The 24,587-nt window shown below is 42.6% G+C and overlaps 2 protein-coding genes across 7 annotated transcripts in view; both read right to left on the reverse strand.

Annotated features, from left to right (window-relative positions):
• The window catches only part of nf1a (neurofibromin 1a), a gene marked incomplete at its 5' end in the record, with an annotated part of 78,789 nt that extends 66,683 nt beyond the window's left edge, over positions 1–12,106 (reverse strand). For all 6 annotated transcript variants that reach the window (XM_080525617.1, XM_080525615.1, XM_080525614.1 and 3 more), the window contains 11 exons: positions 9–83; positions 203–331; positions 730–903; positions 1,194–1,351; positions 1,921–1,996; positions 2,316–2,383; positions 2,551–2,657; positions 3,042–3,232; positions 5,039–5,122; positions 7,494–7,637; positions 12,047–12,106. In XM_080525617.1, coding sequence (XP_080381743.1) covers positions 9–83; positions 203–331; positions 730–903; positions 1,194–1,351; positions 1,921–1,996; positions 2,316–2,383; positions 2,551–2,657; positions 3,042–3,232; positions 5,039–5,122; positions 7,494–7,637; positions 12,047–12,106 — 1,266 coding nt within the window. The remainder of the gene's footprint in view (positions 1–8; positions 84–202; positions 332–729; positions 904–1,193; positions 1,352–1,920; positions 1,997–2,315; positions 2,384–2,550; positions 2,658–3,041; positions 3,233–5,038; positions 5,123–7,493; positions 7,638–12,046) is intronic.
• A 10,716-nt stretch (positions 12,107–22,822) lies between these two features.
• LOC308152837 (gap junction delta-2 protein) lies at positions 22,823–23,929 on the reverse strand (the record flags this gene model as incomplete). Its single annotated transcript, XM_080525906.1, has 1 exon — positions 22,823–23,929. One exon carries the CDS (start codon positions 23,927–23,929, stop codon positions 22,823–22,825), a length of 1,107 nt encoding a protein of 368 aa, XP_080382032.1.
• Positions 23,930–24,587: the final 658 nt, after the last annotated feature.

Below are 24,587 nucleotides of genomic sequence, written 5' to 3' on the forward strand. Positions count from 1 at the left end.
AGACTTACGTTGGTGATGATTCTGTGGAGGGAGTTGACCAGGACAAAGTGAAATGTGGAGGGGGAGGAGGTGGCCAAACAGACCTGGAAAAGATGAGACAAATGTAATAACAGTAAATGCTATTTCAAGAACCACCTGCTGTCGACTCCCCCCCCACCCCCGGTCCCAGATTTTGCCTTTAAAAAGTGTCCATGAGACTGACCTTAAAGTGCTGGTTGTTGTGTGGGTTGATGCGGAAACAGGATACGAAACAGTCAATCATGAGGTCCACGTCTGCACTCTGGCTGCCTGCACCTCGTGAGAAGGGCTTGGTGGTGTTGAACAGCAGGGCCTGATGGGACAGGGAGAGGTGGGGGCATGTCACTATAGCCCACTTCCACATTGACACATCGTCCTGGCATTATTTGTGAAAGCAGCTGGTGAAACCGGGAACAAGTTGGGGACCGAAGGACTGTTCAGACTTTTATTCTGAAACATGTAAATAAATGTCAACATTGTTGAAAACCAATGACACACTCGCTAGTCAAGCCAAAACATTGCAATGGAATGACTTGACTAGCGAGTGCGTCATTCATTTTAAACAATTTTTACATTTTTCAGAATAAAAGTCCGAACAGTCCCATTTTTCTGAATAAAAGTCAGAATATTTGATTGGTCATGATTGGTTGACGACTTGTTCCCGGTTTCACCAGCTGCTGTCACATTTCTGTATTGTGCTTTTGCCCTGACCTTGAGGTCCACTACAATGGACTGCACCAGGAGGAAGATGACAGAGTGGTCCTCCCAGTTGATGTATGTGGAGGCTTTGCACAGTTTCACACAGGCGATGGCCGCACTCTCTGTTAGCTGCTTACTTCCCCCCTGCCCTGCTAGAGCCTTCCGTAAACTGTCAAGAAAAAGCTTCTGCACCAAGAGAGAGAGAGACAGAGTAATAATAGGTTAGCCTAGTCAGTCCAGATCTGTTTATGCTGTCAGCCAACTCAGATTGTCATTATTAAAAGGGAAGGGGAAGCGGCACATATGATGGTATGTGAAAGTTGAACACAACAAGCCACTAATGTTCAATGAACCAATGCCAAAATAACTATGCAAGTGTGTAACCAAGAGCAAGGGGATGAGAGGCAGAGAGAGAATTGCTTTGGTCGAGCGAGCGGATCTTGATTCTAAAAAGATTGGAGTCAAGGTTTTCTCACCTTGTTGGCATTGCTCTCCTCCACCACATCTCTGGAGAGGGTGTGTGTGATCTCTGGACAGAGTATGAGGAGGATGATCTGTAGGGGCCACACCGCTGCCTTCCTCTTGGCACTCTCCGCAAAGCTGTCTACCAGGTCAAAGAGCCTCTCTGCAGCATCTGAGACAAACATACAAGCACACACATACAGCTGTGTTTCCCATACATACACGACTGTGGCGGGCCGCTGTAGTCTCAAATGTGCCGTCAGTCTCATAACGAACCGAAAGTATTTTTTGCGCTGTTTCAAAAAGTGTTCGAGCAGGTTGGTGGAAAGGCCGGAGCTAGGGATTTTTAAATTTAATTGTATACATGGTCCACCCGCCATAGTCTCTCAAAATCCTGTAGGGAACACTGTACAGTCACAGAGCAGTACTAACACTACATGAAAAGAAAGCATGTACAGTCGGGAGAGCATCTGTGCACAGTAGGGATGTAACGATACACTCAACTCACGATTCGATACAATTCATGATACTGGGTTCATGATACGATTTTCTCACGATCATCTCACGATGATTTACAAAATGAGATTGCAGGCAAATTATGACTGAATTATTTCTGAGGCAAAAACTACAAAATACTGTATTTTCTTAAATAATCCCTTTTTATTTCTGAGGTAGAGTATAACTACAGTGAAGTTCACTGTAACACGTGTTCATGTGGCATGGAGGCTCTTTCTTTCTCACCTGCCATGTCTGTCTGTGGTCGCTGGTAGAGCATGGTGAACTCATCTGGGTAGTTCTCCACCCAGTTCCAAAAGGCCTGGGGAGAAATACACAATGCACAAAAGGTCCGTAAATATGAGAACATGTCTGAGGACTGCTTCAATTCAAAAAATACTATTGCATGACAGAGCAGGGAAGGACAGGATGTCCCAAAAGTGTAAACATTGGTAAACCCTTTCTTAAGCAGTACATACTTTTTAATTATCACTATTATTATTTAACTGAGCAGGACGTCCCATAAATGGATACTAATTTCACCAGCAGGGGGTAGCAGTGAATACGGTGAGTAATATCGCAGGTCTCTCAGCTTCACTGAATGTCGGTACAAGAAAAGAACATCTTTACATAGGACATACCTTTTCTAAAGAGGTGATGACAGCAAGTTGTGCGGGTTTCTTGAGGGCTTTGAATTTTAGTACAGTATCTGAGGTAAAAAAAAAAAAAAAACTTAGAATCCAGGGGGTTAAACATAGCATTTAATATCTAATATGTCATGTGTGCATCTTATTATCTTATGTATGATTATGGAATTATTGATTATGAGTCAAGACAATCCCAATGTATTGACATGTGCAGTGAACTAGTGGTCACCTTGGAGCAGCCTTTTGAGCTTGGAGCAGTCCACGTTGATGTACTGCATGAGCTCTATGTCATGAACATCCACTGTGTCCTCTGAACAGACTGTGAGCTCCTGCAACCTGAGAGGATGGACACAGTCTAAGACACACTGGACACACACACAACAGTGTTTTCCTTACCACTGAATCAGCAGGGCGGACCCCCCCCTCCCCCCACCTGGATAGATCTTTGTGTCCTGCCTAAAACGGATACTAATAGCAGCCCTGGATGTTGATTTGGGGGCCTCTGTACCCGAGTTGAGACACAAGGGGAAAAGTTAGTCTAATAAAACACATGACATCCAGATATCTGTGGGACACTGTTACTCTAAGAAGCCAATGTTTGCCGGGTTTTGTTTGTAATGCATTGGCATCAAGCAAATGCTTAAGGAGGGGTAAGAGCCTGTTTGGAATTGGGCCAATGGAGCCCACAGCACACGCAGCAGCTGTCTCGTCGTTAGTCACCTGGTGGAGATGCGGCTGAATACAGCGTTGAAGTTGTTGCAGCTCAGGGAGAAGAGGACTCCAGAGGCGGAGCTGCGCAGCTCAGCAGCATGCTGATGGCCCTCCCTGTATGTGTGGATGAAGTGGCAGATCTCTGGTAACAGCTGCTTCACCAGCATGGTCTCATCCAGACGCAGGCAGTCCTTTGATTGCTGAGGTGGGGGAGGGGGGGGAGGAGACAATTAAGAACAAAATAAAGAGAAATAAGTGAAATTATGCTAAATGAATGTCCATATACTGAAAAGAGATCTTGTTATCTCAGAATGGTTCCGAGTTCAAATACAGGTTAGAACATAATGTTTCTGTAAAAGGTTTAGGGGGAGACATCAGCTGTGTGTACCATCAACAGAGGGACAAGGAGCATCTCAAGGTTGTAGTTGAGGCCCCATCCGCTTTAGAAGCTTTAAGAAATGTCTTTTTACTCTCTATTTTAACAACTAAACTACTTACTAATCAGTCTTATATTTCATCATCTGCCACCACCTACTCTTACATTCAATATACTACTCTAAATTCAGATTTTCGAGTTCCTAGTAAAAGACAGCTATAAGTGGCTTAAAGACTAAAATCTTCATGAATTAAATCTATATTTTGGATTTATCCAGCTAGATATCGGGTCAGGTTATTGAGGGTAAGTAGCACACTCAGGGGTACCACAACACCATGTTCCTACCTGGGATTCTCCCTGGCTCACTTCCAAACCTACAGTACTGGCTCATACTGGCAGCTTCATACTGGGACACACAGCAATGTGTACAACCTGCCCTCAACACCTGAGCATGTCACAGTCAGGCGGTGTCTGGTGGAACAAGGCTCCCACTGCTGTCAGGACTGCAGAGTCACTACCTATCTTCCGCCGTAGACTGAAGACATCTACAAGATGTAGCCTGAAGACATCTCTTCAGGCTACATCTTGACTGTCCCTATCTCTTCATCTCCACTACGCCCCTGAAGTTTCTCTATTGTAAATAAATACAATTTAAAAAGTAATTATTGTGACTGCCAATGGCCCCTAATCCTAGCTTAGATTTGTTTTTCTTATGATGACTGATGGACAGAGGATTCACTTACTCAAATGTATTTGTTGTAAGTTGCTTTGGATAAAGGCGTCTGCTAAATGTCAAAAATCTAAATGTCAAAAATGTCTAGGCAACACCTGAGCATGTCACAGTCAGGCCATGTATAGGCAAAGACACAAACAGGGACTTGGCTAGTCATTTTTCACAGAAAAAGAATTATATTAAACTCCCTCAAAAAGGACATTTAACCTAGTCTGTAGTGTCCATGGTGGGAGCAGCTGGCTTCCATCCGACGGCATGCGCTAATGAAAACCCTATACAGGAAACTGCCAGCGATCCCATTGGACGCTGTGAAAGCACTAACTCAAGACAAGGAAACACCTGCAAATGTAATCTTCTGCCACAGGGTTGCGAGGCACCTCTTGTGGAGGAAAGGGAAAGCACGAGCGGAGGAGGGTTAAGTGCATTACCAGAGGCTCTGTGTTCGGAGTCGGACTCATGCCAGAGACAGAATAGTAACATCAGTAACCGCCTCTTGACTTTGGTTACAGTAGCCTACTCTAAACAGTGATGTTAGACAGTGAATTCAGACGGCTGGCACTGGGAAGCAGGATTAGAGGGGCAATGCTTTTGATTGGCAACATTAATCTAAATCTGGCAGATGAATTAGGGGTGGAGCTAGCGGACGCAGGATTGGGTACATTTATATTTGTACATTTTAACCATTTAGCAGACGCTTTTATCCAAAGTGATTTACAATTAGAGATTACAGGGACAGTCTCCCTGGAGTAACTTAGGGCTAAGTGCCTTACTCAAGGGCACACTTGTGGTGGTGTTCCCAGGTGGGATTTGAACTCGTGACCTTCTGATCACCAGTCCAACTCACTATCCAGACATATTAGATAGTACAGTATAGAGGATAGCATTCTGGGGACTCACCCCTGCCAGGCACTTCTCCAGTGTGTCCAGTATGATCAACTGTGAGAGGTAGAGGTTCTTCTCCGCAGCTTCCCCGAATATCCGCTGAGGAGAGCGATGAAGAGAGGGGTGACACACAGCACACTTCAGCAAACACTGACCTTTCTTGACTTTGTGCTGTCCATAGAACTTTTGTTTTGATAACACTCAGGTGAGGTGCCTTGCCGTTATGGTCTGTATGGTATATTTTACTACTACAACAACATCCATCATATAATACAGCTAGGTCCAGAAATATTTGGATAGTGACACAATTTCCATAATTTTGGCTCTGTACGCCACCACAATGGATTTGAAATGAAACAATCAAGATGCAATTGAAGTGCCGACTTTCAGCTTTAATTCAAGGAGTTGAACAAAAATATTGTATGAAACGTTTAGGAATTTGTACCTTTTTTATACACAGTCCCCAATTTTCAGGGGCTCAAATGTAATTGGACAAATTAACATAATCATAGATAAAATGTTAAATTTTTTATACTTCGAGAATCCTTCGAGAATCCTTTGAAGTCTGGAACCCATGGACATCACCAAATGCTGGGTTTCCTCCTTTTGTGACGCTTTGCCAGGCCTTTACTGCAGCTGTCTTCAGTTGTTGTTTGTTCATGGGTCTTTCTGCCTTTAGTTTTGTCTTCAGCAAGTGGAATGCATTCTTGATCAGGTTGAGATCAGGTGATTGACTCGGTCATTGCAGAATATTCCACTTCTTTGCCTTTGGGTCATTGTCCATTTGTACTGTGAAGCGTGGTCCAATTAACTATGCCGAATTTGTCTGAATCTGAGCAGACAGTATATCCCTACACACTTCAGAATTCATCCTTCTGCTTCTGTTTTCTGTCACATCATCAACAAACACGAGTGACCCAGTGGCAATGGAAGCCATGCATGCCCATGTCATCACACTGCCTCCACCGTGTTTTACAGATGTGGTATGCTTCGGATCATGAGCCATTCCAAGCCTTCTCCATACTTCTTTCGTCCCATCATTCTGGTACAGGTTGATCTTAGTTTCATGTGTCGAAAGAATTCTGTTCCAGAACTGGGCTGGCTAGTTTAGATGTTTTTTGGCAAAGTCTAATCTGGTGTTTCTATTCTTGAGACTTATGAATGGCTTGCACCTTGTGATGAACCCTCCATATTTGCTCTTGTGAAGTCTTCTCTTCATGGTAGACTTGGATAATGATATGCCTACCACCTGGAGACTGTTCTTCACATGGCTGGATGTTGTGAAGGGGTTTTTCTTTACCACGTAAAGGATCCTGCAATCATCCACCATGGTAGTCTTCCGTGGACGTCAAGACCTTTTTGTGGTGCCGAGCTCACCAGTGCGTTCTTTTTTTCTCAGAATGTACCAAACTGTTGATTTGGCCACTCCTAATGTTCCTTCTATCTCTCTGATGGATTTGTTTGTTTTTGCAGCCTAAGGATGGCCTGTTTCACTTGCATTGAGAGATCCTTTGACCATATGTTGTGCGTTCACAGCAACAGTTTCCAAATGCAAATGCCACACTTTTGCCACTCAGACCTTTTACCTGCTTAACTGATGAAGAAATAACAAAGGAATAGCCCAGATCTAACCATGAAACAGCTGTTGATTCAATTGTCCAATTACTTTTGAACCCTTGAAAAAGAGGGGGCCACATATTAAAGAACTGTAATTCCTAAACCCTCCAATTTGGATATGAATACCTTCAAATTAAAGCTGAGAGTCTGCACTTTAAGCCCATATTCATTATATAACTGTAACTTGAATATGTTTTGGTAAACAGCTAAAATAACAAGAATTCCCAATATATATGGACCTAACTGTATGTCAGAGACACATTATGGTGCTGTTTATCCCAGTTCTGGACTATGGCTCCTTTCACAAATCCAGGCACCTCCAGCTTGATAGCCTGCAGCATATGAGGGGAGAGCAGCCAAGCACATCATGGCTGCAGTAGATCACCTACTGTAGGTGGGAGCCTTTGCTCTGATAGAGGTAGAGGTTAGCTAACCCAATACAACTTCAGGCACACTGAGATTTAGTATAAATACAATCCGTTACATTGATATAATCTAATATCCTCAGGAAGTTTTTTGAGAGGTAAAGGAAGGGGTTAAAGGGACAGTTCACTAGACCTGCAAATGTACCTCACCGTATGGTTATCTAGAGAAAAAACTATGAGTCACAAGCCAGAAGAGTCAGTTTTGGGCAATTCCACTGTACTCACCTTTTTTTTGCACTTTCAAAGGTACACTTACATCCAGTAACAGAATGATGGTTTTTACACAGAAAAGAACAGATTGCCCTTAGCTAAGGTTTTTATGGCTTATACTTGGCATCAGCATCAATAAGGATAACAGCTATGGTAGTGCAGCTCCCAGCCCTGAGCTGATTGGCTGTAATTGGCTTTTCTATGGCACACACACTTACCATGTTGTTCACATTCTTGAGTATGTTGGTGAGACCACTGATTACATGGGAGAACTTGTACTTGGAGATGTTGATCAGACATTCCTTGTTGTGCTCTGTGCTGACTTTGGTGTGGGTGTTCTGTTGCCCCGTTTTGACCGGAAGCTGGAAAAGTAAAGAGAGAAGAAGGACGTGTTATTATACTCAAAAGAGTATCCAGTCAAGAGGGACATGACATAAAAAAGAGCCCAGAGTATCCAGTAACCAACAGAAAGCATTTATTCAAGGTTGTTTTCTTGGTGGGATGCCACAGAGCTACAGTCAGGGCTGCAAACTCCAAACAGTTCAATTGAAACCATTGGAGGTGAATTGTTGTAGGCAGGGAACAAACAAGCTACAGTAATAGGAGGAAAAACACAGTGCTATGTTAACCAGAGGCTTCAGGCCTGCATCCCAGGGTAAGGAAGAGAGGCTCAAGGCTTCCTACACTGTGCTGCTGGGACTCGCTCAAGAGAAGCGCGTGCTTGGGAATGAAAGTCCCAAGACAGGGGCAAGAGTGGCCCAACCCGTTCCTCATCCAACTCCGCACAGGGACCGGGGACCACAGACATCAGACAGAGACAGTGAGCACTTTGTTTCACAGAATTGTGGTTTGAAATTCCTCAATGAATGAATGAATGAATGTACTGCACTGTATGTATGCATGTAATGAATGAATGTACTGTATGTAAGTATTCATGCAATGAATGAATGAATGAATGTATGTATGTATGTATGAATGCATGAATGCATGAATGAATGAATGAAAAGAGTACTGTTCCTGGACGTGATGTTTATGGGTCACTGTTCCCATCAAAAATGAATACAGTATAATTCCGGAAAATGAACATAATTTAGTACTTCAAGATCTTTGAACAGAGGGGCTTTGTGTGAACAATGGGGCCTTTCTATCTAACAATGTTGTAAAGAGCCAAGTAAGACAAGAGATAATGTTGATTGTGACCAAGTCTTAACAAGTACACTTGAAAACTGTCACTAGTGCCTGAGTTTGGTATAATGTAGAGTGTCGTCATTTCCGGTCAACACATTGCCTGGAGGTTGATCACCTTGTCCACCACTCTCACCATTACTCTCCAATTCTGTCAATAAGCTATGTACCATATACCATTAATCAATAACAACTGCAAATTAATCAGAAAAGTGAAGGGCATTATGGTCATGTATCCACTAATCTAAGCTATCTCCACTTTTGACAACTAAGCTGTCCCGGGGGTGGGGGGGTTGGGGGGAGGCTGGATTCAGTTTCCATGACGATGCACCAGCACTGCAGAGGTCATGGTTTGAAGGTGCTCCTGTACAGTAGAGTCCAAAGCCATCACCAGAAAAAAGGACACAATGCTAAATATCTTACCCATCCAGAACCATTATTTTTTTTATTTTGTATGGTTGAACCCAACTGTTGTTTGGACGTTTAGACCGTTGGACAATAACGGCCAGTTTCACAGATTTAATTAGGCCTTGTTAATAACTAGTTCAGTTCAGAAGTGACCAGGTAGGTGTTTACTTTTGTAATTAGCCTACTAATAACCAAGTACTTGTTTCTTCAGGATTCATGATCAATACTAAGCACCATAAGCTAAGTTCAAGTAAGTACCAGAAGGTAGCCCAAATACCATAATTCCCTAGTAAATACTAGCTAGACTTATCACCAGTGTAAAACGTGCCGTAAAATAAGGAGCTATTGAAAATCTAATTCTGGCAATGAACTGCACCCCAGTAAAGTCAACACACACAATCCCTTGCTCCCAAAAGGGCTTACCAATAACAGATTGTTTTAATCCCGTATTACACTTCCATCAAACTGTAATGAGCCGAAACTTGCTGCTAAGTCCCGGTACAATCGCTACTCTGTGGCCGCACTGAAACCAGGGGCTCAGGTTTGCAGACAACCTACAACCTGACGATATTCCCTTTCAAAAGGAAAGAATAGGAGGTTTTTCAAACAGGAAATGGAAAAGGTGTGGATAACAAGACAGCCTACTTCAAATTCATGATCTAACTCCCTTCTAAAAACAAAACAAAATAATTCTGTACATTGTTGATCTTGAACATGGACGGAACAGGACTTTACGGTGGAAAGGAACAGTTGGAAATAAGCCTTTTCAGCGAGATTGTAGAGGTCACAGAGTAAGTATGTAGGCCTAACAAGTGTTTGTGGGTGCCATATCAATTCCTTCACTCAAGCTTGAAATAACAAACCAAATCTACCAGAACCTGCTTTGTTTGTTCAGTGCATTGCTGTAAGGACCGAACTTGTAAAATACAGAGTGGCCTTCATGTTTTCTTTAAGGGATAGTTTAAACAAATACAAATTAACATATTTTCTACTTACCTTGTAAATTATACATTCTATGAATTGTCTTTACAGCACTGTAAATGTAAAGCAAGAACCATCCCAAAACAACAATCTGCATCTGTGCCTTTGGCAATGGTCAAACAGAAAAACAATTCTTAGTTTCACATGTATGAGATTGACACCAGTTTGAGAAAGTTGAAGTCAACAGTTTAAAGACTTAAGGGCTCTGCACACAGCGTGCGATTTCTGTTGCGTGTCAACGTTCCATTTTGAAGTTTGAATGGAAGTCTATGAGAACATCGCATTTACCCACACACGGCCCCGATTTTAATCGCACGGCGAACATTCGATTCCATTCATTTGACAGTGCGACAAAACTCGCACGCCGTGTGCTTTGTCCCATTCAAAATGAATGGAATCGAATGTTCGCCGTGCGATTAAAATCGGGGCCGTGTGTGGGTAAATGCGATGTTCTCATAGACTTCCATTCAAACTTCAAAATGGAACGTTGACGCGCAACAGAAATCGCACGCTGTGTGCAGAGCCCTTTAGTCTAAGGACCTGTTGCTCAATCTAATAACTCTCAAGATGAACCTTTGGCCCACTCACAGTACTACCAACTATTTGCTATGCCACCCATAATCTGTGGTTATTGGGCGAGCCTTGTAGAAAGCTTCTGTGGTAACCTCAAGTAGATAAGCATGCCGAAATCTGGCCTTTAGCCTTACAATGGGTGACTCACAATCACAACCATGTCTGAAAGATCAGAGGATGAAATCCAAATTAGGCATTTTGTAGTTTACTTTAGCACTGGATGTTGTATAGGGCAGCAACAAAAGCAATACATTACTGTATTATTTTTAGACAATAGAAATATTGAATATTCAACTGATGTGAATGGAAACGAGTAGGCCATGTGGATAGAGATGTGTGCCTACATCCTAACTGCTGCATCTGACCTGTCTGCATAACCCTTGCCTGGGATTTAACCCAGGACCCCTCGAGTCGCACGGCAAGCCCAGATGTAAAACATTAGACTAAGAGGACATCCTCATTGTCCGAGGGCAACTTCCTCAGGCAGGGCTTCTTGGTAGTAACATGTGATCTCTCTCATCACCTCTCTTACACATAAACGTGTGTGTGTGTGTGTGTGTGTGTGTGTGTGTGTGTGTGTGTGTGTGTGTGTGTGTGTGTGTGTGTGTGTGTGTATTGATTGTACCCAAATTGGCCATTTTCATTTTTGCACAGTTCATATAGCTAATATTCAATCCCAAATCTGATTCGAGACATGAGAAATCCAATATAATCGTCAAGTCACGACTCCTTTAGAAGATGTTATGGGCCAGTAATGTACAAGTACAAGACCTACAAATTGATTTAAATATCAATGGAAGGTGTTAGGTTTTTAACCTTCAGTTTTACAAACACATTCCTCAGGCAGCGCTGTGCTAATGCAGCTCTTACAGTGAATGCAAAAGAGCGTGTGTGGGTGGGTTGTTCCTTCCTTGTTTAACATGTTTTGGTTGACATTGAAGGGTGAAAAAGAAGCGGTGTTATTATGAACTTCATTAACGTGATTGCTGTACAGGACGTTCGTTGTTTTAACATGAGACGCAATCAGCGAATCATAAGTGATGTGCTTATCATCCATTCAGATGTTAGTAGAATGCATTGAGGTGCCAACGGCACACTCACCTTGTTGTGAGTACTACACTTGACTATTGTGAAATACAAATGCATCACTTTAATACACCAGCTTACCAACAAGGTGCCAGAACATAGCTACTGCCTTTACATTCGTGTCACACCTCATTTGTTTACAGTCAGCTAGCTGTCACTGGTACTACTAGCTGTCAGCAAAACATGTTGTGACTGTGTTACTAGCTACCTAGCGATACTCCCACGGTTAGTTGAGTGAGTAGCGGTGCACGATATCCTTATTAGCTTTAATTTCTGTAGAATGATATGCAACTTGAAAGTGCATTTGGCTAGCTGTAATAAATGGCTACAGTTAGCAATAGCGAAGTAACTTATTGCACCCCTCATTGTCACATTTGTTGTGCAAACTAGCACGAGCGTTGAGATAACCCTGGCCCTAAATAGACTTGTTTTGAGAAGACATGCACAACGGTTCAGAGATGCATCCACTGCGGGCTAACCTCTGCTGGCTAGCCAACTCTACTCTACGCTCTTCACAACTCGTATTATTGCTGCTTACCTGCTCGTCGAATCTATTTATCACGGCCTGGACCCATTCCACTGGTTTATGCGCCGCCATGGCCAGGCGGAAGGGAACCGCCGATAATTAATTGCAATTCCAATATGGAAGTGGACGTCCCACGCAGTTTCAGGCCGAAACTCAACGCACAACCGGTGTCGGAAGAGGACAGTATGGGTTGGTTATGTTTTCCCTTTGAGCAAAGCTCTACCATGCCGCCATGACACCACCGCGCAAGTCCTCCCAATGGAAACCAATGGGAGAGGAGAGGAGTCTGCTGAGAGGAGAGGAGTCTGCTGTATGGAGCTATTTTAGTGCCATCAGAAAATGAATTGTATTTGACAGATTGAATTGAATATGAGCACAAATTGAATTGTATTTCACAGATCTGAATTGTATTTGACAGATTGAATTGAATCTGGGCACAAACTGAATTGTATTCGACAGATTTAATTGTATTCAATTCAGTTTTCATTATTTTCATTCAGTTTTCAAATTCAGTTTCTCTAAATACAATTCGTTTTTTCTCAAAATACAATTCAGTTCTCTAAATACAATTCAGTTTTACTCAAAATACAATTCAGTTCTCAAAATACAATTCAGTTTTTCTCAAAAGACGAGTTCAGTTTTACTCTGGGCTAGGTAGAATAATAGAGCACCGATTCTAATCCCTCCCATCCGAATTCATAAGAGCAACGCATCCGGGTACTTTGCTCTCCCGTCATGTCCACGCCCCTTTTTGGGTGATAGAAGTGTAGAAGTTTGACTGGCGGTCAATGGAAATGTCTGGTCTTTGCTACTTTAATCCGATAAAATAAGAAAACCGTAGTGCTTTTTAGATATTAGGAGCCCAAATCCGATGGCCAGTTAGGCAAACTATTATATGTGTGGTGGCCTGGGAAAACCCGTCGGATGTCGCTGGCGTTCGTTTGTGGCAAAGAGCAAAAATAGATGGAAATGTCCTATTTCGGCGATTTTGATATTATGTGGTATTCTAGTACTTTGAACTCCATACTACATTATGGTGAATAAACATTTTAAGAAAACAAAAGAGAAAGTACTTATTTTTATGTTTTTGTGGTGGGTAGTTTGCTAGCGAAACAACGTCACGTTGAACGTGTCTCATTCTCAGTTAAGCAACGCACGCACACATGAGCGAAAGGAGAGAGGATACTTCCACCTGTGTTATTGCCAGTTTACTGATGCTCACAATAAGCATAAAGTAATAAAATCTTAACTAGAAGACACACAAATGGATCTGTCCCTCGCATACCGACGAGGCGAGCAGACTAACGGCCAAGCTCCACCTGCTGCGTTGCGTCAACTCGCCATCGGCGTTGCGTCAACTTCCCGTTGTCCAAGCTCCACCTGCTGCGTTGCGTCAACGTCAACGTTCTACTCTAGCTCCACTGGCATTTTTTGTATACGGGAGTAATTTCACCCTTGACTGCAATATGTCCACAACAATAACAACATCATACAGAACATTTTCTAATCAGGGTAATATTTTATCTACATATTCCCAAATAGATAGTTGTTAGTTCAGTAGATGTTCAACTAACTGTCAACAACATTTCAACTAACTAACCACTAATCCTAAACCTTGCCCTAACCTTAAATCTAACCCTATCCTTAACCATAAATCTAGTTACATATCAACAGCAACAACTAGTCGCATATAAAAAATAATATTTTTCGACCTCAAGTATCAGCCGTTCGTCGTCCATTCCTGCAACAAGCTTTCAAACACCTGTGGTGATTGACAGCTGACTCGCGGGAATAGCAATTCGCAATAGCTGAGTAGTTGGCTACAAGCGTTTTCAATCTGGTATTATCTCTATTAACCGCTGTGGGGATTTAACAGCTGCTAAAAAAAATATTATATATATATATCATATCAAGTGCACTACAAACAGAGCAAAACAATAAAACAACACCAGAAAACAACCAATAGGCTATACAATTATAACCAACAACTACAATTGTAAATATACATCTCACGCCCCACGTGGGGCAAATATACAATTGGTCTCATTGTGACGTCTGCGTCCACCGTCAAAAATCTAACTTTTTTGAATGTCTACTTTGGACGCAGCTATCGGACGCAACGCAACGCAACGCTGACGCAACGCAGCAGGTGGAGCACCTTTCATTGATTAAATTTTGATCCCAATTCCGGACGCAACGCACATTAGACGCAACGCTCGATGGCCATGGTGGAGCTTGGCCGTAACACCGCATCACAAGCAGACAAACGAGACCGGCCGATCTGCATAGGCTCCTCCCCCGACCCGGAGGAGAAAGGGGTAGGGGGCAGCATGGGGGCAGCATTTCTCACCTTTCACTTTTTTTGACATGATACATTAAAATGCTCATAACTTTTTTTAAATAAAGGGCTATCTCAGTCATTCAACCAGTTATGAATAGCTGAGAACTTCTAATTTATGGAAATATAAAAAAATGAAAATGTCAAAATGCCACCATGTGAAGGGTTTTCCCAGGCCACCACACATATAGTGTCGTTGCCGATCAATGATCGGCGTCGTTATATAGAGAAAATTGATGAAATAGGGGTTGATTCATCAGAGCAGTCATAATATGACATATTATGTAATCTCCCTGTCATCAGGGATGTGTAGTTCTTCATTTGATTTGCCGTGTAAATCCCCAGATTGATTGATTGATTGAAAACTTTATTAGAAGATTTGCAGAAGTAGGTACATGAAAGTACATTCAGATGAGAGTGTTACATTCGTTTTCTTAAGATAGGATAATGAATAAATCTGTTCAATGGGCATTTGCCAAAGTAGGGTTAGGGTGATTACTGTTAATCAGTATTTAGCCTGTATGGTGTATATGAAGATGTTATAGCTAGCTAGCTACGATTTATCATGAAAATAATGAACAGCAAGCTAGATCCAAAACTAGGGCCGGTGGACACATTGGACAGACTACCAAAACAGAAAAATAAAGTATCTTAACTCAGGGCTCTTAAGTCGTTCACACGCTCACACGCCACGTGTGTCTTACGCCCAATGCGTGAGACTTGAGATCCCTGATCTTAATGACAGCAAAAGTGATGGATGTCAGAAATACATTACATGGAGATTCAATAAGGTACTTTTATATGACAGGATATGGGTTAGGGTTATATGACACCTGTAGCGAGATCATTTATTGAATAGAACAATCAAACTTGGCGACGTACAAAAAGAATCCATAAGCGATCAAAACCAGAAAAATAACAAACAATGCGTAGCCTATAGAATATGCGTATAAGATAGATAGACTTTATTTGTCATTGCTACAGTACAGGTACCAAACAACGAAATTTAGGAGGGGAGGCTCCCCCGGTGTTTAGGAAAGGAAAAAGAAACACATTTTGGAAAAAAGCATAGATGCATAAAATCACAAGAAGGTAAGGAGCTGGTTTACATCAATAGAGGCTATGTACACAATCCACTGTACTATACTGCACAGATAGTCAACTAGGGTTGTCATATTTCACAAAGAAAGTATTTTTTCACATTATTTTAAAGTGTCACAGTTTGCAGGCTTGAAAATGTACATGTTTGTGCCTCAGCACTAGCTGCCATACAATCCGTCCGGACTGTCCTGGGCCCAGAACTTAGGCCTTTTCTGTGTTCAGGGCCCTGTGGTAGAAGCTGTCCTTCAGTCTGTTTGTCTTAGCGGCCGGGGTCCTGTACCTCCTGTTCGAGGGCAGCTTGACAAAGTGTTCGTGCCCAGGGTGGGTCGGGTCCTTGGAGATCTTGGAGGCCCTCCTGAGACAGCGTGTTTTGTACAGCTCCTCCAGAGAGGGGAGGGGGGCGCCGGTGATCCTCTGTGCTGTTCTCACGACTCTCTGTAGATCGCTTCTCTCCGCTGCCGTGCAGCTGTGGTACCAGTTGGAGATGCCGAAGGTGAGGATACTCTCCACTGCGCCGTGGTAGAAGGCCACCAGCATCTCCTTCTTGCTGTGTTGTTTCTTGAGGCATCTCAGGGTGTATAGCCGCTGTTGTGCCCTCTTGATGGTGCCTTTAGTGTTGTCCTTCCAGGCCAGGTCATCCCGCATGTTGTGTCCCAGGAATCGGAGGTTTGAGACTATCTCCACGCTCTCTCCGTCGATGAGCAGGGGCAGGATCTCAGACTTTTTCCTCCTGAAGTCTACGATGAATTCCTGGGTCTTTGACTTGTTTAGCAGCAGGTTGTTAACCTTGCACAGCTTGCTCAATTGCTCTACCTCATCCCTGTACGCCGCCTCGTCCCCCCCCGAGATACATCCCACCACGGTGGTGTCGTCTGCAAACTTTACGATGTAGTTGCTGGGGTGGATGGGGGTGAAGTCGTGGGTGTAGAGGTTGTAGAGGATGGGGCTTAGCACGCAGCCCTGGGGTGACCCAGTGCTGAGGCTGAGGGCTGTGGAGGTGTGGGGGCCCACCCGCACCCTCTGGGGGCGGTCGGTCAGGAAGTCCTTGATCCACGCACATATAGAGTGTGATAGACCCAGGTCTAGTAGTTTGGTCACTGGTATGGATCCAGGTTGGGCGGGAGGCGTGTGAGTATGTGGGCCCGGACTAGTTTCTCGAAGCACTTCATTTTTTTTTTTTGTGATCAATTTTTGGATCGAGGCTTTCCTGGGGTCCACCGGTTTCAGTACGCGTCTCACCTCGTGCTCTGTGAGGGTGAGGCTGCTGAGAGCTGGAGAGAGTGGTGTCTGTGTTGTGGTTACCTCCGTTCGCCCCTCGTCGAACCGGGCGTAGAAGGTGTTCAGCTTTCCCGCCAGCAGGGGGTCGTCCTCTGCGGCTGTGAGCCTGTTGGCTCTGAAGTTTGTCATCTGCTGAACCCCCTGCCACATCCGCCTGGAGTCGTTGCTCAGGAGGCATTCCTCAATCTTCTCTCTGTGCTCTGCCTTGGCCGCTTTGATGCCGCGCTTTAGGTTGGCCCTGGTGGAGCTGTACAGCGGTGTGCGCTTCCCTGCGAAGAAGGCGTTGTCCCTCTCATTTAACAGTTTTTGGACCTTCCCAGTCATCCATGGCTTCGTGTTGGGGTAGACCCGGACCCGTTTGTCCACGGTGACTGAGTTGGTGCAGTTCACTATGTGGTTCAGAACCGACGACGTGTACTGTTCCAGGTCCTCATGCTCATATTCCTGCCATAGGGTGTCATTTAGGCAGATCTGCAGTAGAGCGGACCCTTCTGGCCAGGTTCTGACAGTCTTAGTGGTGGTGGGAGCACTTTTCCCCATTGTGGTGTATGCAGGAATCAGGAGGATTGACACATGGTCAGACATGCCTAGATGAGCTAGCGGACTAGCCTTGTAAGCACGTTTGATGTTGGTGTATACCTTATCCAGTGTTTTTTCTCCTCTCGTTGCACATTTTACATGCTGGTAGAACTTGGTGGTAGTATAATGCTGGTAGTATAATGCGGTCAACAAAAATACATCTCTCCACTACCGCCATGCAAGGTGCGCAGGTACCGATATTGATATCGCATATCGCCGCGATATCGGTCCTGAATGCTGGATCGCAGATCGTACCAGAAAAAAAATAGGCACCGATCTGGGGATCGCGATCCGGCGTGTCACTCACGTGATGACAACAGTAGTAGTCAGTGGTCATGATGCTAGCTGGTGAAATCATAAACCATTTGCTTACGTAATTTTTCGTTTGTTTACATAGTCTGAAACTACAGATGGTAAGCTTTCAAATGATGCGTCATACATTGAAATCGGAAAAGAATTCAAGACGACACGAGTATTTGAATGTTTGTTTGTATCAGTGTTTTGCTCAAGAATGGTGACTGCTAAAAACGCTGCTAGCGGCTAACGTTTCGTGCTAAAACGAAAGTATTGTAACGTCCCCACTTGGACAGTGGTTGAAATAATGACAGATAGCTTCTCTCATGTAATCTGTGTGTTTAATTGTAAACTATCTCATACACAACTTTCTTAGTTCACCGGAGCTCTCTCTCCCAACTGTCTCAACAACACACACAGCACCCGCCCCCCCCCCCCCCGTGACCTCCACCAATCACAGGGGTGCATTGGCACACAACACAGTAACAGTGCGAACATGAACTCAAGCATTAATGAACATTAATGAACAGGGTTGCTAGACTTGCTACATATGTTTACAAGCCAGGTATCACTTACCGGTAGCCTCTGGCAACAGTGAATCCAACCCACAGATTATAAGTATTTAGTGATCGTTAAACTGTTGTATATTATATCGAGTGGTACTTTAAAACTTCCAAGTTGCCTGTTATGAAAAAAACGAAAAGCAGATATTGTTGACACCCCTTTTATTCTGGGACTGGTTTCTGGTCTCACCAGCAGCGTCACTAGGCTACACTTTTAAAAAGGGTGCTATAATTGATTTGCCATTTGTAAGAGAAGATAAATAGAATAAAAACATGAAGGCACTAAAACTAGAAATCAGACAGTAACTCTTTTTTTTTTTACAATGCTGAATGCTGCGGTTTAAATTGTTTTAACTTTAAACCAGTTGGTCACTGAATACTGCAGAGTACTGTTTTTGTTGCTTGAATAAAGGCTGGCAGTCTTTAATAGCCAACTGTTGTTGTGGACTATATACTGGGGAAGTAATTCTTATTATTCAGGAGTAAAACAATAAATACAAATATCGGATTGATATCGGTATCGCAGATACCTGAAGCCCAGGTATCGGTATCGGTATCGGTAGTGAAAAAATGGGATCGGGACATCCCTACTTGCAATATCACCCATCACTCATTGTATTTAGAGAACTGAATTGTATTTTGAGAAAAAACGAATTGTATTTAGAGAAACTGAATTTGAAAACTGAATGAAAATAATGAAAACTGAATTGAATACAATTCAATCTGTCGAATACAATTCAGTTTGTGCTCAGATTCAATTCAATCTGTCAAATACAATTCAGATCTGTGAAATACAATTCAGATCTGTGAAATACAATTCAATTTGTGCTCATATTCAATTCAATCTGTCAAATACAATTCAATTTCTGATGGCACTAAAATAGCTCCATAGAGAGGAGTCTGCTGAGCTACCAAACCAATGGGAGAGGAGAGGAGTCTGCTGAGTCTGAGAGGAGTCTGCTGAGCTACGAAGACTGCGCGAGCGTCGACCGTGGACGAAGGAGGAGATGCAGAGATGAGAATATTTTTGGCTGACAATACACCTTGCTGTTGTGTCTTCTCCGCAAGTGTGACTTGCTTGAAATAAAATAATGTTTCATAGTTAATACAGTTCAAAAACAATTCAAGTCACTTTGTTTAATTCACATGAAACTTGGTATGGGCATCAAGGACATCACTCTGAATACCTGTACAGAGTTTGGTGTTGTTCACTTGAGGATGATGCTTACATGGCTTGAATCTCGTGTCATTGCTGCGCCTAGCTATATTTGTAATACTGTAAATTGAATTCCCCCCGTAAATACTGTATTTGTGATTTTTGGATTGTTGAGGTATTTTTCAGCATGAACGACAACCTTAGGATGAATAAATACAGTGACATCATTACACACGTACAGTGCCCTGAGTAGGTAATGGGACAGTAAAGCATTCTTCCTTCCTTTGCCTCTATACTCCAAAAGTTTGGATTTGAAATCAAACCATTAAAATGAGCTTTTGACCACTCTTTTTTTATACAATCCCCTTATTTCAGGCCACCAAAAGTAATGGGAGATTAATTTAATGTCCAAATGAAATGCACACATTAGTAGGCTATTTGGTCAATAATCCTTTGCATGCAATAACTGCCTGAAGTCTGTGACCCCACCAGACGCTGGGTATTTTCTAAATTGTAATTTAGTTGTTTGTTGTTTAATTGTAATTTTGTTTGAACTTTCGAGTACTATCGAGTCAAAAGAAGAAAAAATGCTTCACTGTAACATTACTTATGCAGGGCATTATATAAATGTCAAACAGAATGTTGGTGTTGTTGTACCCTTATCTCCCTATGTCCTTCCAAATAGTAGCCTATAGTGAGACACTTCTAGGTCGGGTTCTGATGTGAGTTCGACTGCATTATAATCAATGAGGAGAGACATAAATAAACATAAATGTAACTTATCCACAGGGCTATCATCTCTCCGCTGCTAACCCTCCATAATCTTCCATACTGAACAAAACATTCCGACCAAGTAACTTTTTTTTAACTCAATGAGAATCTGTGTACCGTTCCTATCACAATCCACACACCTGGGCAACCTCTCTCCTTCATCACCAAAATAATGTGTCCCGGTGTTTCTTTCAACTGCATCCAAGACAGTAAAAAGCCAGTATACAAAGTCTAATTCACTGATTTGAGTGTAATTCACTCATTTACCTTGGTGGAGGTGAGGCTTCTGAAAACCAATAGCCCAATGTATGTGTACTAACTGGGTGATGGAGTGACTGCAGACTGTATTTTAGTGGTGTAGTTTGTCGAAACGGTTTGTTTGGAGGAGATAAATCCCTGTGCCTCCTGCCAATTCACCCATTTTCTGATTCACCTGACCTGTGACCTTCACCTGCTGACATTTGACCTACACATCTGACCTGACCTTGACCACCATGGCATTACACACAAAGAAAATACCGGTAACATAAACGATAGCCATGTACTTCTCCACCAAACTAAACAAACAGGCTTACCTGGTCATACTCATTCACTGACCATTTTTTGTCTTGTTTTTAAACTGTCAAATATTTTTTGATGCATACTTTCAAAGGACAACTAGGAGGAAGTGTCATCCACAGTTATGCAGTTTTATGGCTGATGTCGTTAAAGGTCAATTTCCATAAAATGTTATAGCTGAAGTAAACAACGAAATCTCTCCTGGGCACAACAACAATGTATTTGGCACCGCCTCTTCTTACATGCAGCTTAAGAAAGACCAAGAGGCAAAAAGGTTTGCTGTAAAGTAATCTGAAAAGTTATAATTCGGATAAACTTGAATCATCTTCTTTTATTAAATCAAAAGATGCAACAGCAATATGCCCCTGCTCAAATAAACAGATACAGTACATTTGAGACGATATTTATGCAAGAATTAGGGCTTCAGTGTGTACTTTTTATTAATGGCATTTAAAAAAATAGAAAAATGTATTGCTTTTTAAAAGAGGCAAACATAATTTAAAGTCAAATGGACACATCAGTCAGTATCTTTTGTTTGAAATGTGTCGATTGAACTATCACCCCTGTTTGATAACGTTGTATTATAGCGACCTCTTGTGGTCAGATTTCAACCTCACTAAACTCGTGAAAGTGCAGGGGATGATTTTAAACATTCTTGAGGACACAGTATACAGTACACCTCCCTTATAAAACATAGTGCACCCATGTAAGTGATGAAATTACATTAATCAAAAACACTTTACAAATCATGATCAAATATGCATGGAAAAATACACAACAGCCGTATGGCACATTTCTATCAATAAGGAAGTTGATTAAATCACATCAAATTGTTTTTACACAATCACAACAACATAATGTTTTCTTTCCTTGAGATACTGCCTTGAGAAAATATGAATCCATATGTCTGAGACTGAGACATAGCTACACACATTTTAGTTAAACCCACCTCCCACTTTTGACTGTATGTGTCCAAAGCACATGCCTGTGTTACAAAATAGTGAAAGGCTCGCCAGTCAAAGAGCTAATCAGATATGGTCATTCTGAGAACGCTTTTATGAGAAACAAATATTCATCGGACAACAAATATGTTGCTGTAGTAGTCTTAACCCACTTAATTATATTACTATTACCTCTCAGACATGTAGACTAATAGAAAATGACCGTTGACTGACTTTATAAAAATTCACAGCAAAGTTTCCATTTCAATCTCTTTTGGTTCATTGTCAAATCTGGTTATTTATTTCAAGTCATTATGGATGATAAAGCTCAATTCTATAAAATAATTTTCTCTGAAGCAGGTGTAAAAGGCAACTCCCTTTAGTGCAGGTTAATGTAATAGATCTGAACTCCAAACACAATTCACATGTTTCGAAGGAGTGGCCGATCTGAGCTATCAGGTTTGGGGTCAATTCTGAATTATGGAATTGTAATCCAATTCAATTACTGAAGTGGAATGGAAAATAATAGAAAAATAATTTAATTCCATGACATTCAATGAAATCATACCCGTTTACAGTATAAAACATGAAAGCCTACTTAATTACACATATACTGTACCTTCATAAGCTCCCCAGACCATCTGCCAATTATCACTGCAAAAAATGCTAAAATCATTCTCAAATGCCGTAACAAAATACCAATACAATATTGTTTAGGATGTTTAAGTTTAGGTTGTTCCCTTATATTCAGCAGTGTTTGGTCTAATGCATTCAAGGAGATTTTGGACATTAAACAAAATCAAAGTGTACAACTGAATAACAAACAGGCTCAGTCAAACACAATATAAACCGACTACTGTAAGCCAAATTCATTTTTAAAATGTCATGTTTTAGACACAGTCTTTCTAACAATATATTATTGATACTAACGTGAACATTGTTTATAGTGTTTTATATAATATGAGGCATTACAATGTCATTGAATTTCTGTGAATTAAATTCTACAAATGTCAATTCTGTATCTATGATATGCTGATTGTTTCAATTCAAACACAAGAATTGAATTGGAATCAATCAGCATTTCTCAACTAAATTCAGAATTGACCCTAACCCTGTGGGAAACCTCTGTTATCCACTCTTTATCTTTCCCATCGGATGCTGTGTGCAATGGAGAACACAACAAGTTTCACATCACACAAAATTGGCCTTTCATAGCCAAGACTTCTTAGTCCGTCCCATCTTGGCCATATTGGCCAGTTTGACCTTCACCCTGTCCCTTTCCTCAGGACTCCTCTTTGAGGTGCACTCCACAGTGGAATCTGTCTCAAAGGAGATGGCAGGGGCGTGGGTGAGCAGGCCTCCAGCCTTCTCTTGGGCCAGAGGCGTGGGGGTCTGCAGCACCAGCCTGCCTCGTAGAGAATGCTTCAGCTGCAGCAGCAGGGGGTTGTGGTCGGTGTACATCCCCACAGGTACCATCTCTGGCCTACAGCAGGTAGAGCAGGCCGAGCAAAGCACACGGAAGATGTAGATCCAGCCCAGGTAGTGGAGCTCGGCAATGTTCAGGACGAAACAGCCTAGGCTGATGCTGAACATGAAATTGAGGAAGATGGTCTTCTCTGTGGCACGTGACACAAAGCAGTCGGTGCGTGTGGGGCAGGGGTAGCTCTCACAGCGAAACAGATGAGGCACCTCGAAGCCAAACAGGTAGTACTGCCCCACCAGGAAGGTGACCTCCATGACGGAGCGTAGGACGACATGGAGGATGTAGATGAGCAGCACCTGGCTGGACAGCTGGGTAGGGTCCTCGCCGACCTCACCATAGTCCTCCTCCAGCAGGCTCTGCTCTACCCCCTCCCCCTCCTGGCCCCCCCATTCCTCCCTGAACTGGGAAGAGTAACTGGGCATTCCAGTCTCAAGGGCCTCCACCCCATCTCTCCTCAGTGGCCTGAAGCTCTTACGAGGTGGCCGTTCAGCCAGTACCTGCTCCCTCTGGACCTCCAGCTTCTCGTCCTTGGCAATTTTATGCAGAACATACACTATGTAGAATATGGACGGGGTGGAGACCAGCACAATCTGGAAGACCCAGAAGCGCAGGTGCGAAACGGGGGCAAAGGTGTCGTAGCATACATTGTTGCAGCCGGGCTGCAGCGTGTTGCAAGTGAACTTGGACTGCTCATCACTGTAGACCGCATCCCCAACCAAGGTCACAAGCAGGATGCGGAAGATCAGCAGCATGGTCAGCCAAATCTTGCCGATCACAGTGGAGTGGTTCTGCACCTCGGACAGGAAGCGGCCGAGAATGGACCAGTCGCCCATAACTTAACCTGGGGAGAGAAGTTACATGGTAAATATTTCAGTGGTACAAACTATAAAAACTCACATTGTGTTACAGTGCAAGTGTTGAGATACCAGTATTAGGTAAAGATTTGTCTCAGTTTTGCTTCAAGGGAAATTTCTCCTTCTCTGATCGAGATGACAACATTCCATCCTACAATCCAGGAAACCCTTTCATTGTGTTTACTAAGTCATTATCCTGGAAATGTCATTATCTTTTAGGTCCTCAAACAATGTTTCTTCTTTTGTTGATCACAATTTAGCCTATAAATGCACAAGATAGAAACATCTTCATAGGGTACATATGAAAGCGAATTCAACAAATTGCAACAGTGGACAAACTCTTTGAAAACAAAATAGTGAAAAGTCCACTCACCCTTTGATAGTTTTCCTCCCAAAGCAAGTCTGAAAAAATACTTTGCCATGCGATCCGCATGGCTATGTTTAATGAGGGTGCTGTTTGATGGACGTTATGAACCCTGTTGAGCGTGGTATGGGAGAATAGGCTGACCACACATATTCAACCACTCTATCTGAAACTGTCATTGTACTGTGGGGATACAAAGGCAGCCAATGTACAGTTTAACAAAGATTTAAACGTACAATGGGAGGCACCTTTTCTGAACAGCCGGGAATGGTC

This window comes from Nansenia antarctica (assembly GCF_963989245.1).
Source record: "Nansenia antarctica genome assembly, chromosome: 3".
NCBI classification, from domain to species: Eukaryota; Metazoa; Chordata; class Actinopteri; order Argentiniformes; family Microstomatidae; genus Nansenia; species Nansenia antarctica.